The sequence below is a fragment of the Heloderma suspectum genome, chromosome 6 (genome assembly GCF_057233095.1).
Source record: "Heloderma suspectum isolate Gila_16-S chromosome 6, 16-S_ref, whole genome shotgun sequence".
NCBI classification, from domain to species: domain Eukaryota; kingdom Metazoa; phylum Chordata; class Lepidosauria; order Squamata; family Helodermatidae; genus Heloderma; species Heloderma suspectum.
The window spans coordinates 116,774,547-116,789,968 of NC_139463.1; the positions used below are offsets into that span (position 1 = coordinate 116,774,547).

At 48.0% G+C, this 15,422-nt stretch overlaps 1 gene segment (V, D, J or C); it reads left to right on the plus strand.

Annotated features, from left to right (window-relative positions):
• Positions 1 to 5,505: 5,505 nt before the first annotated feature.
• On the plus strand, positions 5,506 to 14,963 carry LOC146342779 (T cell receptor alpha variable 1-1-like). The segment is given in 4 exon segments: positions 5,506 to 5,640; positions 6,272 to 6,383; positions 13,770 to 13,889; positions 14,278 to 14,963. Coding segments are annotated over 2 exon segments (405 nt in total).
• The last annotated feature ends 459 nt before the right edge of the window (positions 14,964 to 15,422 follow it).

Genomic DNA, 15,422 nt, shown 5'->3' on the forward strand with positions numbered 1-15,422 from the left:
AACACAAAATCCATGACCAGTATGTCAGTTGCAACACGGGAGAAGCACTTGTGCTTTAAAAGAGAACAGGCACAGTAATTCATGCAAGCGGTCGTCCCATTTGATGTACCACTTGTGCATTTAGCCCTCAGATCTGTACAGAAGGTCTTGCAGGAGCCAGCCCTGGGAGATACATCCGTTGTCCAAGGCTAGCCAGTGAATCTGTGTCAGAAGCGAGATTCTGACTCTCCATTGATAATAGCATTCTATTCTCCATGGTTCCCCTTCACCACAACTTTCTCTTATTCTGGAACTAATCTACAAGAAACAAGTGGTATGGCCCTCCTGAAAGGTACCACTTTGGAATGCAGGCAGGAGGTAATGAGAGTGAATATCTCCTCCCACCGAAGTGGAACAAACTTCCTTCCTGTGGAAATCAATGAGATGAATTCCCACAGCCATGTGAATGAGCGTACATACAGAGAGCTAGTGTGGTGTAGTGGCAAGAGCGTTGGACTGGGAGCTGGGAGACCCAGGTTCTAGTCCCCACTCAGCCATGGAAACTCACTGGGTGGCTTTGGGCCAGTCACAGACTCTCAGCCCAACCTACCTCACAGGGTTGTTGTTGTGAGGATAAAACAGAAAGGAAGAGGATCATGTAAGCCACCTTGGGTTCCTTGCAAGAGGAAAAAAGGCGGGATATAAATGCAATAAATAAAAAAGAAATTAAAAAATACATATAGTGTGGCTGTATGTTCAATGTGATGTGTGAACACCCCTTAACTGTACAAGTGTTGTTGTTGTTGTTCAGTCGTTCAGTCGTGTCCGACTCTTCGTGACCCCATGGACCATAGCACGCCAGGCCTTCCTGTCCTGCGTTCTCTCCCGGAGCGTGCTCAAGTTCATATTCATTGCATCCGTGATGCTATCTAGCCATCTCATCCTCTGCCGTCCCCTTCTCCTTTTGCCTTCAGTCTTTCCCAGCATCAGGGTCTTTTCCAGGGAGTTTTCTCTTTGCATTAGGTGGCCAAAATATTGGAGCTTCAGCTTCATTATCTGTCCTTCCAATGAGCACTCAGGGTTGATTTCCTTTAGGATGGACTGATTTGACCTCCTTGCAGTCCAGGGGACTCGTAAGAGTCTTCTCCAGCACCACAGTTCGAAAGCATCAATTCTTCGGCGCTCAGCCTTCCTTATAGTCCAGCTCTCACAGCCATACATTACTACTGGGAAAACCATAGCTTTGATTAGACGGACCTTTGTCGGCAAGGTGATGTCTCTGCTTCTTACTATGCTGTCTAGGTTTGCCATAGCTTTCCTCCCAAGGAGCAAGCGTCTTTTAATTTCATGGCTACAGTCACCGTCTGCGGTGATCTTGGAGCCCAAGAAAGTAAAATCTGTCACTGCTTCCATTTCTTCCCCTTCTATATGCCAGGAAGTGATAGGGCCAGATGACATGATCTTAGTTTTTTTAATGTTGAGTTTCAAACCAGCTTTTGCACTCTCCTCTTTCACCCTCAACAAGAGGCTCTTGAGATCCTCTTCGCTTTCTGCCATTAGGGTGGTATCGTCTGCATATCGGAGGTTGTTGATAATTCTCCCGGCAATCTTAATTCTGACCTCTGATTCATCCAACCCGGCATTTCTCATGATGTACTCTGCATATAAGTTAAATAAGCAGGGTGACAATATGCAGCCTTGTCGTACTCCTTTCCCAATTTTGAACCAATCGGTTGTTCCATGTCTGGTTCTGACTGTTGCTTCTTGACCCTCGTACAGGTTTCTCAGGAGACAGGTAAGGTGGTCTGGTACTCCCATCACTTTAAGAATTTGCCACAGTTTGTTGTGATCCACACAATCAAAGGCTTTAGCATAGTCAATGAAGCAGAAATAGACTTTTTCTGGAATTCTCTTGCTTTCTCCATGATCCAGCGAATGTTGGCGATTTGATCTCTAGTTCCTCTGCCTCTTCTAAACCCAGCTTGTACTTGCGGTAGTTCTCGGTTCGCATACTGCTGAAGCCTAGCTTGTAGGATTTTGAGCATCACCTTGCTGGCATGTGAAATGAGCGCAATTGTGCGGTAGTTTGAACACTCTTTGGTGTTGCCCTTCTTTGGAATTGGAATATAAACTGACCTTTTCCAGTCTTGTGGCCACTGTTGAGTGTTCCAGATTTGTTGGCACATTGAATGCAGCACTTTAACAGCATCATCTTTTAGGATTTTAAATAGCTCGGCTGGAATACTGTCATCTCCGCTAGCTTTGTTGTTACTAATGCTTCCTAAGGCCCACTTGACTTCACTCTCTAGGATGTCCGGCTCAAGTTCAGTGACCGCACTATCATGGCTATCAGGGACATTCAGATCTTTCCTGTATAGTTCTTCTGTGTATTCTTGCCACCTCTTCTTAATCTCATCTGCTTCTGTTAGGTCCCTGCCTTCTTTGTTCTTTATCATGCCCGTCTTTGCACAAAACGTTCCCTTGAGATCTCCAATTTTCTTGAAGAGATCTCTAGTCTTTCCCATTCTGTTGTTTTCCTCGATTTCTTTGCATTGTTCATTTAAGAAGGCCTTCTTGTCTCTCCTTGCTATTCTCTGGAACTCTGCATTCAGTTGGGTATATCTTCCCCTTTCTCCCTTGCTTTTCGCTTCCCTTCTTTCGTGAGCTACTTGTAAAGCCTCATCAGACAGCCACTTGGCTTTCTTGCATTTCTTTTTCTTTGGGACGGATTTCGTTGCTGCCTCCTGAACAATGTTACGGACCTCCGTCCATAGTTCCTCAGGCACTCTGTCTATCAGGTCTAATCCCTGAAATCTATTCCTCACCTCCACTGTATATTCATCAGGGATATGATTTAGGTCATACCTGAACGGTTTAGTGGTTTTCCCGACGTTCTTCAATTTAAGCTGAAATTTTGCAAGAAGCAGCTCATGATCTGAGCCACAGTCAGCTCCAGGTCTTGTTTTTACTGACTGTATGGAGCTTCTCCATCTTTGGCTGCAAGTGTTACAGATCAGCAATCCATCTACAGTATGGTATAGATTGTACACATTTTGAACATTACACGTGAATAACTGTGAGTGTACAGATCAAGAATCTGTGTACACATGTATGTGGACTGTACATACACTGTATGTAACATGTGAACACCCCTCTTAAGGATTTGTACATGGCCAATGAGTGAGCAGTGTACCTCTGGCTAGCAGTTGTGGAATGGAGTGGGGAGACAAATACTGGAAGAGGGAGGTTGCCTTCATAGCTTGCTTGTGGACTTCCAAGAAACCTCTGGCCAGCAGCAATCAGAATCCTGAGCTTGTAGGCTCCCTGGTGTGACCCTGGAAGGTTCTCTTTATCATCTTATTGTGGAGGGCAGGACTGAATTTTGTGTCTTTGTTTCTTTATTTAAGGTATGTTTACATCTCTTTTTAGCCAAGAAGGGTCCCCGAGTGGACTCCATGCAATCAATAAAACAAGGCAAGCCCTGCCCACAGGCTTATAATCTAAAAGAAATGACACAACTGGAAAAAGTGAGAGGCGGGGAGGGGAAAAGCAACTCAGGCCAACAATCGTTGTTGTCATAATGACAAGCTGGACTGGAAGGAATGGGGCTGGTGGTGCACCTAGGTAATCTTGGACCCAGGACACAATGGTCTTATGGAAGGCTGCATTTGGATGGCATGTCCATTCCTTCAGTCTTGAAGCACAGAACTACAATTCCTCTGTCCCCTGTCCAACTGCCATTCCCTGTTTTAAAACAGCTTGTACATGCCTGATATATTAGAATAAGAACAGCAAAGCTGTTTGCCAACCCTGACTAAAAAATCATAATACTCTCAAGTTGTGCAGTTTTGCATTTTAAACCCATAACATCCCCAGTTCTCACAGCCAATGGCCATGCTGGCTGGGGATGATGGGCATTGTAGTACAGCACACCTGGAGGGAACCAAATGGGGGAAGGCTTATCAACACTATAGAGTTAAATTCCGCTTGAAACTAGTTGAACTGCTATGCTTTTGCAAGAGCATCTTGGGAAACTGGGATGTTCTTGAGAAGGCTGTTGAGTACATCCTGTTTGAGACCCTTAGATGCTGTTACAGAATGTCAGTTTCCAGGGTTCTCTGAGAAGAAGGAACGACTGGTAGCTGAATTCAGGATGGTGCTGACATATTATGGGAATAAGGAGCATCTTAAGAAGTAAGGCATGCATGCTTTCCCTGCCTAGATGGCTCCAGGGAGTCCCCCTTTCTTAGAAGAGGAAGGAGGTTTATTGTATTTATTTATTACATTTATATCCCAGCTTTCTTCCACTGTGGAACTCAAGGTGGCTACGTGTGGTTCCCAGGTGGTCTCCCCTCCAAGCACTGACCAGACCAAAACCTGCTTAGCTTCAGCAAGGTGGCTGCCTCATGTGCCTTCAGACCATGCCCTGGAATCAGCTGAGGGTGTTTCTGACCCTGTTCGGATCACCACAAAGACGCTGCCTCTGATTTGCTGAGGAAAGCAGAGAGTCAGCCCCATGCAAGGGTGAAGAATAGTACAATCATAAAAATGACATCTGGCAGCAACAAGTAAATTACCATAGCAAGGAGCCAAAAAATAAATTAATAACTTGACGGGTTTTTTTTTTTTAAACAAACAAACAGACAGACAGACAGACAGACCGACAATTTCCACTCATATTTGATTGATTGATTGATTGATTGATTGCATTTATACCCTGCCTTTTTTCCTCTTGCAAGGAACCCAAGGCGGCTTACATTATCCTCCTCCTCTCCATTTTATCCTCACAACAACAACCCTGTGAGGTGGGTTGGGCTGAGAGTCTGTGACTGGCCCGAAGTCACCCAGTGAGCTTCCATGGCCGAGTGGGGACTAGAACCCGGATCTCCCAGCTCCTAGTCCAACACTCTTGCCACTACACCACACTGGCTCTCTATATCATTTCCCCAGTGAAAGATACCCTTCCTAGGCACCCCAGGCGGTTGCATTTCAACAAAACATGAATGATCTTGCAGTTCAGTCCTCATGGATCTCTGTTTTCATGTGGGTTCTTCTGCCAGCCTTCTCGCCTATGACATGCCTCCTTTTTCCACCAGAGAGCACTAGAGACAACTCTTTTCCCCGAAGGAGGCAGAAATTCACCAGCTGAGGTGTTTCAATCTGCATAAAATTTAATTCTGTTAATCCATGGAACAACTATTGCTGGTAGTAAAAGAGTGTGAATACTGCAAATAGTAGAGGAAGTAGGAGTTTTAATATAATGAGCGGCAGAACCAGCACTCATAGAAATAGGTTAAAATCTAGAAGTGTAGATGTGCTTTTAAAAGGACACTGCTTTCGAAATGCAGGCCACGGGACCGGTCTCCTGCCAGCGAGACACAATGCATGCATGTGGTTGTCATGGTGTCCACAGGGAAAGCCTTAAAATGAAGTCTGTTAGTATGCATTCCTTATACAGCAGTATTTGATACAGCAATGTTGAAGTCATGTCTTTGATCCTCAAAAGGCAGGAAAACGAAACCACCCAGAGGACTGTGGTTCATGCCACAGGTCTGCTAGGTGCGAGAGTAACCAAGGCGCATTCACTGAGTCTGTCGCACAAATGAAGAATGGGAACCCCAGTGACAAGCATTTCTGCATTGCTTCTGATCATCTCCACAGGTATCTCCTTTCTCGTATACTCTTAATGCTTTGGACCCTGAGTTGGCCACAATCCAGGATTCAATTAGAGGCACTTGGTTGTATTGGGACAGAATCCTAATCTTCCGTGTTTCATTGGGAGCAAGTCCCTTTGTAAGTGTTCAATAAGTCTTGATTAAGGAGGCATGGGAATGAATCGGTTAAACTCATGTTTTTCATTTATGTGTTTTGGACGGTTCCTTCTTCCTTTCTTTTCAGTTCTCCTTCCTTTCATTCCTCTCTCATTCCTGTTCATTTCGCTCTGTAAATTTGGTTGTACTTGTTAAAAAATTATACTGTTTTCCCTTGATCACTTTCCTGGTTTCACTCAGCCAAAAACAAAACAAAGCCAACCAACCAATCCAGGTCTTCTTGATTTCAATCTGAGAGAAATAAACTGCTAAACTAACAAAGCTCCAGAAAATGATGCAATATTAATCGATAGCATGGCTTTTATCCAAGAATGGTACAATGATTGGGGAGCCTTTGGGTACCATTTTCTCCAACATTGTTAAAATTGCAGCCAAATACAAAAGCGCCTGTTTGCGTCCTCCTTTCAAAACAATGAGAGAAACGACTGGGATGTTTCCTGACCTTTCTTGTTCTCTCCCAGGTGTTTCAGGCCAAGAAACTGTAACCCAGATGGACCAATTTGTTTCTGCCAAGGAGGGAGAAGCCATCCAGCTCAATTGCTCCTATCAAGGAAATCCAGACAACTTGCAATGGTACAAGCAGAACCAAGGTGGCCAGATCCATCAGAAGGCCATCCTTTTTTCCACAGAAACTAGGTCTTACGGCCATTTCAGTATGAGCCTGGACAAAAAGCAGCGAACCACCTCCTTCTCCCTGAACAGAGCCCGGCTTGATGATTCTGCTGTCTATTTCTGTGCCATGGCTCACAGTGCTACAAAGGTGTATCCTCCTCATTGCAAAACCTGGAGTGGAGCCTAGAGTTTGAACAGAATCAGCTTTGGGTTCTTGTGAGCTCTGGGACCACCTTGATCCCATTTTGCCTCAGAAATAGCATCATTATCCATTATACCACTGGAGAACCTCACTGTTCAGGAGCAGTGTACCTCTGATTACCAGCTGTAGGGTGGAGTGGGGAGACAAATACTGGAAGAGGGAGGTTGCCTTCAGAGCTTGCTTGTGGACTTCCAAGGAACATCTGGCCAGTGGCAATCAGAACCTGAACTTGTAGGCTCCCTTGTGTGACCCTGGAAGGTTCTCCTTATCATCTTACTGTGGAGAGCAGTATTTTATTCCTTTGTTGCTTTATTTAAGGTATCTTTAAATGTATTTTTAACTGAAAAGGCTCCCTGAGTAGGCTCCATGCAATCAATAAAGCAAAGCAAGCCCTGCCCACAGACATATCTTCCTAAAGACACAACACAAAAGGAAAAAGTGATGGGGAGGGAAGAGGGGGGAAGCACCTCAGGCCGCAGTTCTCAAAGTGAAAGAGTTGTTCTCATAATGACCAGCTGGACTGGAAGGAGAGGGGCTGGTGGTGCAGCCAGGGAATTTGGGAGGGCCCATTTGGATGGCCATGTGTCATTCTTCAGTCTTGAAGCACAGAGCTGATATTCCGTTCTCTCCAGTCCAACTGCCATTCCGTGTTTAAAACAGCTTCTGCATTCCTGATATGTTAGAAGAACAGCAAAACTATTTGCCTACCCTAGTTAAAAGAAACAATAATGTTATGTGTTTGGGGACAGTCTATATTACCTCCAGTGATCCCTTACCATTCAGTCAGGCTAAGTACAAAGAGACTGAGGATTTCCCCCAATGTAGTCTTTGGGGCAAGTTACCCAAAGGTTATCTTGAATTGGTAATCTTTGCTCTACAACTCCTGAGGGGGTAGGAGGAAATGGATCTTGGGGAAGGGTGGATCTAAGACAAAAGGAGAGCAGGTTTTGTCTTGCAGGGGAAGATTCCTAGGCAGTGGACAGGAAGCAGGGACTGGGAGGTCTTGTGATATTGCAGGCCTTCATCCTGAGCACAGTGTAACTCAGCCTTTATAAAAGAAATGCCACAAGTCTCCATCCAGTGTCCTCCTTCCAGGAAACTGAAGTCTGCATAAGCACTGAAGCCCCTTCAAGCTCTCCCCTGTCAGAACTGGGGTACAGGAGCACAAGAATGCTCTCACCATGTGCAGTTTTGTTTTTTAAACTCACTACATCCCCAGTTCTCACAGCCAATGGCCATAGGAATGATGGGAATTGTAGTCCAACATGCCTGGAGGGAACCTAGCTGGGGAAGGCTTACGTAGATTATAGAGTTAAATTACATTTGAAACCAGTTTAACTGCCATGCTTTTGCAAAAGCATCTTGGGAACTGGATGATCTTGAGTAGGGATGTGAGAAAGTCACTTATCTTAGAATCATAGAATAGAATCATAGAATAGTAGGGTTGGAAGGGGCCTACAAGGCCATCGAGTCCAACCCCCTGCTCAATGCAGGAATCCAAGTCAGAGTATCCCTGACAAATGGCTGTCCAGCCTCGTCTTGAAGGCCTCCAGTGTGGGAGAGCCCACCACCTCCCCAGGTAATTGGTTCCATTGCCGTATTGCTCTGACACTCAGGAAGTTTTTCCTGATGTTCAGTCGGAATCTGGCTTCCTGTAACTTGAGCCCATTATTCCGTGTCCTGCACTCTGGGATGATCAAGAAGAGATCCTGGCCTTCTTCTCTGTGACAACCTTTCAAGTACTTGAAGAGTGCTATCATATCATATCTTTTCGAAGGGGTGATTTGCGGTGGGGGGGAGGCGCTCCGTACCTCCCCCCAAAATCCTAACCCGGCTGGCTCCACTCCGTGGCAACTCTGTGAAGCCGCCGGCCAGGTGCATTCGCAGGCGTGCAGAGCCTGCGGATGCAAATGGCGGTGGCTACGGCGGCCACCATTTGCGTTCCTGTTTTTTTGCCGTGATAAGCTACATAAATATTTATGTAGCCTATCACAGCAAAAAAACAGGAATGCAAATGGCATAGCAGCTGCCATTTGCGCCCCGTCTTTCGCTGTGATAGGCTATGTAAATATTTACGTAGCCTCTCACGGCAAAAAAACAGGAACACAAATGGTGGCTGCTGTAGCTGCCGCCATTTGTGTTCCCTTTTTTTCTGTGATAGGCTACGTAAATATTTACATAGCCTATCACGGCCTCTGCAAGGATGCAAATGGCAGATGCGGCCGCCATTCGCAAAGCAGTGCGAACGGCAGCAGGTAAGTGCTCCGTTTCGCGCGCCTTTCACGGGGTGGTGGGGCGGGGGGCTTCGTTCCACCACGGATTTCAGGGGGCCAAATGAACTGGCATTCGCCTCACTGAGATCCATGGTGGAATTCTCTGACATCCCTAATCTTGAGGCGGCCGTGGAGTACATCCTGTTCGATACCCAGAACGTCAATTTCCAGGGTTCCCTGACAAGAAAGAATGACTTAGGGATGTCAGAGAATTCCGCGACAGATCTCGGTGAGGCCAAATGCCAGTGCATTCGGTCCCCCGAAACCATCGCAGAACGAAGCCCTTGCCGCCCCCACCCCACGAAAGGCCCGCGAAACGGAGAACTTACCTGCTCCCGTCTGCGCTGCTTTGCGAATGGTGGGCGTCCTGCGGCCGCCATTCACTTCCTCCTCTTCATAGCCGTGATAGGCTACGTAAATACTTACGTAGCCTATCACGGCGGGGGGGGGGGAACCCAGTGTACACAAATGGCGGTGGCTACCACCATTTGCGTACACTGGGGTTTTTCCCCCTGCCGTGATAGGCTACATAAGTATTTTTGTAGCCTATCACAGCTCAATACAGGGACGCAAATGGCGGCGGCTACGACAGCCGCCATTTGCTTCCCTGCAGGGCTGCCCAGTGGCCAGATGTCTGGCTGTGGGCGGCCGGAGCTGGCCAGTGGCTCCGTGGCTTGGCTGTGGAGTGGAGCCGGCCGGGCAGGATTCCGGGGGGGAGGACCAGATCGCTTCCCCCCCCCCCCCGTCAAGGATTCCGGAGGGAGGGATGAAGCACCTCCCCGCCACTGCGGATTGCCCAGCGCGGAGCCAGGTAGGTGTTTCGTACATCCTTAGAATGACTGTTCAGTGTGTTTGGGGTGGTGCTGATACTCTGTGTTACGGTAATAAGAAGACGAGGGACATTTTCCAGCTGAGAGTGTTTCTGACCCTCTTCAAATAACCACGAAGATGCTGCCTCTGACCTGCTGAGGAAAGCAAAGGGTCACACGCAAGAGTGAAGAACAGTACAATAACAAAAGTGACAACAGTATATGACAGCAACAAGTAAATTACCACAGCGGGGAACCAAAAATGAATTAATGAATAGGGCTGTGCAACACTCAGTATGAAGCCCGAATGACGAGGCGATTTGGAGGTGCCTTTTCATGATACAAAGCGGGACAGACCAGACCAGACCGAGGTGCCCCGAAGCGAAGCAGCCCCTCCATGAAGCGCCTTGTCCTCCTCGTATATTCCTTGCTCTTCTTATGCCTGCTGGCCAGCCTAGAGAGGCTGTCTCTAAAATGTATCAGCTTCTGAAAGCTCAGGCAGAGGGGCAGGAGGAGGAGGAGGAGGAGGAGGAGGGCGGGGGGAAGGTGAGGGGACATGGAGGTGCCAAATTATCAATTTGAGAGAGGTGGGGGAAAGGGAGATGAGAGGGAGGAGGAGGAGGGAGGGAGGGAGCTTTGCTGCGAGTCAGCCTCCATTTGCTCACGGTGAGAGAGGTGGTGCTACTGGAGAGGAGAGGACTGTCTGGACGTTATTTGGCTAGAGCAGTGGTCTCCAAAGGGGGGCGCGTACACCCCGGGGGGCAGGTGCAAGACAATCGATTGGGGTGCGTGAGGTGCCTGATAATGGAGCAGCCTCCTGTGACTCCGACGAGCTCCCATTGTGTGCAATGATGGCGGCGGCAGGATGGGACGGGAGCTGAGAGGGAAGCTCCATGGCATTTCTCTCTCTGATCCCATCCTAGCCACTGTGGGCAACTGCTCCAGTCACTTCCAGGCATGGCAGAGGAAGCCTTCACCCTTCCCAGTCTCCCTCGGCAGAACATAGCCGAGAAGAAAGCGCGTGCTACAGGGACTGGGTCAAATGAGGCTCCATAAAATCAAAGAGGGATCCTCATGACTTCCTATGATTTTTAAAGCAAATCCCCCAAACCAACATCATGTCACAGAGCACATCTGCCTCCACGGACTGAGCCAGAAAAATCACGGATCCGCCACTCACAGGCACAGCAATGGCACAACAACAGGGGAAAATGGCTTCCCCCATTCCCTGGAACAAGATGGCTGCTGGCGCACATCCGGAGGGCCTAGGAGCTGGTGGCGGCAGCGGCAGCATCCTGCCTCCATTGGCAGGAGTCGGCCTCCGACCGGTTGCCCTCCTCCCCTCCAAGGAAGGGAGAGAGTGCAGTCGGTGGGCAACTCCTGCCCCCGTGCGTGTCGGCGGGTGGCGGGCTGCAATGGACAGCATTTGCCCTGGCAGTGCCTTCCCGAGCAGAGCTGGCAACGGTGTCTCTGGCGGCACTAGCAGCAGTGGCAGCTCCCCTGGTGGGGGTGTACCCCCCCAAAACAAAGGCCCAGGTAAGGAGCTGGGGGCTAGGCGGTGTGTTGAGAGGATGAAGTGGGATTCGGATGTCTGAATCCTGCTTCGGCTTCCTAGGCTGAGGCAAGTGGCCCCCGAATCATCCCAAGCCAAATCAGGCCCACCTCGAGAGCTCCAAAGCAGCTTCCAAGTCGGATCGGGGGGTCCATGCACTGCCCTATTAATAAATTCAGGGGGATACTTTAAAAAGCCCCACTCATATCATTTCCCCATGCTCTTCCTAGGCTCACGCTTTTCCCACTAGTGTGGGGCATTCAGGTATCCCCTGAGGCTGCATTTCAATAAAATTTAAATAGTATTGGAGCTCTTCTGTGCCGGATCTCCATTGTAATGTGTGTTCGGCATGCATATTTTTCACCAATGTTGTGCCTGCTTTGTCCACCAGAGAGCACTAGAGACTACTCCTTTCTCAGAGAGCGGCAGACATTCCAAAAAAACAGTTTCCCAATCTGTATTCAATTAATTCATGGATCACTCAGCAATTTCTTTTCTGGTAGTAACAGAGTGCGAATACCGCAAATAATAGACAGTGTAGGTTAAAAAATCTTGCAGTGTAGACGTGCTCTTCAAAGGACATTGCTTCTGAACTGCAGGCCACATTATTGACTACATCCTGCCAGCTAGACACAAAACATGCATATGGATGTCATGGTGTCCACAGGTTAAGCCTTATGGTACCTTCAGTGGTGCAATTGGTTAGCAGCATGCAGTACTTATATAGTAGTACTTGATACAGCAACGCTGAGGTCGTGAGTTCAAGCCTCACCTGGAGGAAGTAGTTTCTATTTGGGAATGGCTGTAGCTCAATGGCTGAGCAATGCTTTGCATGCAGAACGGTCCTGGTTCCATCCCTGGCTTCTCCAGGTAGGACTAAGAAACAATCATGCCTGAAAACCTGGAGAGCTGCTTAGTCAGTGTCGACAATTCTGGGCTAAATGGACCCATGGTTTGACTCAGTCTAAGAGCTTTTCCAGAGGAGGATTTTATTGTGTGCTTGGCATTCCTCACTCATGGTTGTTTATGGGTGCTTTAGATGTCATTGTGATTCTCCAGTTTCGCTCCTGTGTTTGCGTTTTTTCAAAGGGCATGGAAAATCTGGTACTTTTTAGCACTGTGAAACAAAGCACACTTATTCACTAGTGTAGTTGTGTTATTCTGCTTTGTTTCACTATACCACAGTGCCACCTAGAGGTTATGTAGCAGAAAATACAGAAAGGCAGGAAAGGAAAAAAAGTGGACAGATCTGATCTTCCTTCTGCAAAGAATCTGGAAGCAGAAGGAATGGGTTAGACAGCCCAGTCTAGAAAAACTGTAGAGCAGCTTCCTATGCTCCTAACAAAGACAATTTCCTTGTTTATTCTCAAATATTTGCATTCCACTTTGGATAATAACATAATTAGGTAATAGCCCAAATTAGGCCTCAGTAATGGTTAATTGCATTAAGGTGGAAACTCCGCCTAAGAGACTGAAAAACAAGCACCTTCTCTTAACTTCCTCCTCTACACACCCGTCAGCATCCTGGAAAGTCTGGTGTGGCTTACAGCAGACTTGCCTTCTGTGGAGAAAGCGCAGAAAGACACCATTTGATATTAGAGGCAATAAACGCGGGCTAGAGCCAGTTTAAAAGGAGTTCAAATCAAGTTACTTCATTAGTGCTTTTATACACATTGTCAGAGAAAATATCTAACACTGGTTAAGTACAAGCATCTCCCTAAAGCTGGGTGCATAAGTAAGCAAAGGCATGAGATACGGTGACTTGCTTCCTGGGGGTTGGACTCGATGGTCTTATAGGCCCGTTCCAACCCCACTATTCTATGATTCCTTCCTCGAGAGACCACATGATGCTTGCTGCAAAGAGAGAGGAGAAGGAAGAAGAAGGAAGAGGAATGGGGGGGGGATCAGGAAAAAGGAACTGATCAGACAACAAGGGGGATGAATAAAACAAGCGGCTGTTGATGCAACACATTCTCTGTGTTCTCCTTATCATCTCACTGTGGAGGGCAGGACTGCATTTTGTTTGGTTGTTTATTTAAGGTATCTTTACATCTCTTTTTAGCCAAAAAGACTCCCTGAGTGGACTACTTTCAGTCAATAAAACAAGGCAGGCCCTAGCCACAGACTTATCTTCTAAAAGACACAACACAAAAGGAAAAAGTGATGGGGAGGGAAGAGGGAGGAAATAGCAACTCAGGCCCCAGTTCTCAAAGTGAAATAGTTGTTCCCATAATGACCAGCTGGAATGGAAGGAGAGGAGGCCAACGAAGCTGGTCTCTCTGTGCAGCTGATGGAGTGGCCCCACTTCCCATGTTCCTCTGCTGCTGCAACCAGTTGAAATGGCTGCTGGCTAGTAAATGAGGGTGGGATTGCAATTTCATAGCTGTAAACCCCTCCCCTCCCCTTCACTGAAATCCTTTCTGTTGTGGTAAGAGACTTCCTTCTTGTTGCATGAGTCAAGCACCATAAGGAACATCAGAGTGACGACTCTCTTTGTTTTGTTGTTCTCAGATCTTGGGGAACCAGCAAGACTCGACCACCACTTCTTTTTGCTCCCACAGAGGTAATCAAGAACAGTTATGGAGATATTCCCGTGCAGCCTCTTGATCCTGCTGCTGACAGTTTTCCGTGGTAAGTGCTGAGTATTTCCCCTCTTTTCTAAATGTCTGCCGGTGCATCGTGCCACACTTTGTACAGCAGGCTTCCCACACCTGGTGCCCTCCACATGTTTTGGACCAACTCCCATCAGCCACTTCCAGCATGGCCAATGGCCAGGGATGCTGGGAGTTGTAGTCCAAAACGTCTCCAGGGTACCAAGTTACAGAAGTCTATTTTAAAAGGTCCCTCCTGAGCCAGCTCCGCTCTAGAATATAATGGAAGCACCCAAAATGTGGCAGGGGATGCATCGAAAGGAAGATCAGATCCACCAAGGCCCGAGGCCTCCATATGCAGCCCAATGGGGAACTGTCCCAAAGTTCCCAGAAATGCACTGAATTACTCACACGCCTTTCCCACACAGGGGTCAGATGCCAGGACAGTGTGGAGCAGAACCCCTCTTTGATAAGCAAAGCAGGAGAGAATCCCACCATCACCTGCCGGTACAAGACCAGCAATTTCTATGGTTTGCACTGGTACAGGCAACACCCGGGACAGGGGCCTATGTACCTTCTGCAGCTGGTGCTGGACGGACCGCAGGAGGAGGACAACCTCTCTGCCAATCTCAACAAACAGGAGCGGCTGAGTAACTTGACCATCAGGGCGGTTCAACTCAGGGACGCAGCCACCTACTTCTGTGCCTTGGCAGCACAACGACACAGGTGCACTGGCAGGCTGTGCAAAAACCCTGCAAAGCAGAGCAGTTGTCTTTCCTGAGGGGTGTCTCCACCAGCGATTCACTCCGAGCCGGCTGCATGTTGAGGTCGTTAGGGATACATGATATTGTGGCCATTCAGCAGCCACCCCGGACCTCATCACGGAAAAACCAGTTTTGTTGAGACTGCTTGAAGTCAGATTCTTTTCCTTAAGTCGACTTCTCTGTGGTATAGTTGTTGTGTGCATTGACCTTGGGTGTGCTAGCCCTGCCCAGGGGTCTGCCTTTCACCGTGACCCCGGTCAACGGGTATTTCCTGTCTCCTGTCCTGTGTTTCCCAGCGCAGACCAATTAGTGTCTACTCAGAAGTAGCTCCCATTGTACTCAATGATGCTTTCCCCCCAAATGTGCACATCAGAAGCAACTATTTTGCCCCTCTGTTAAAGCGATCCAGCTCACCAATGGGTGAGGAGGCTTGGGGCTGGTTGTGAGGCTTCTCTCCCTAATGTGCACATCGGAAGCAACTATTTTACACCTTCATTAAGGAGAAAGGGGGGGGGGAGCCTGGAGAGGGGGGAAGCCTCTCTTGTTGGTTGAGCAGCCCCTGTCACTCAGATGATATTCCCTCCAACCCCCCGCACCTGGAAGTGAAGCGACTTAGAATGGTGTGATGCACACCCTCGTGGAGCCCTGCCCAGACCCAAAACAGCTCCTAGAAAAATGTGGGCAAGCCACTCATCCCTTCTCCTTCAGTTGTCATGGAGACATGGCTCTGGCTTGTTTCTCCAAAGCTGTCGGGTGAGGAGAACTTCTTTCACCATCAGCAAGGGTTATAGCACAACTTTCTTTCTTTC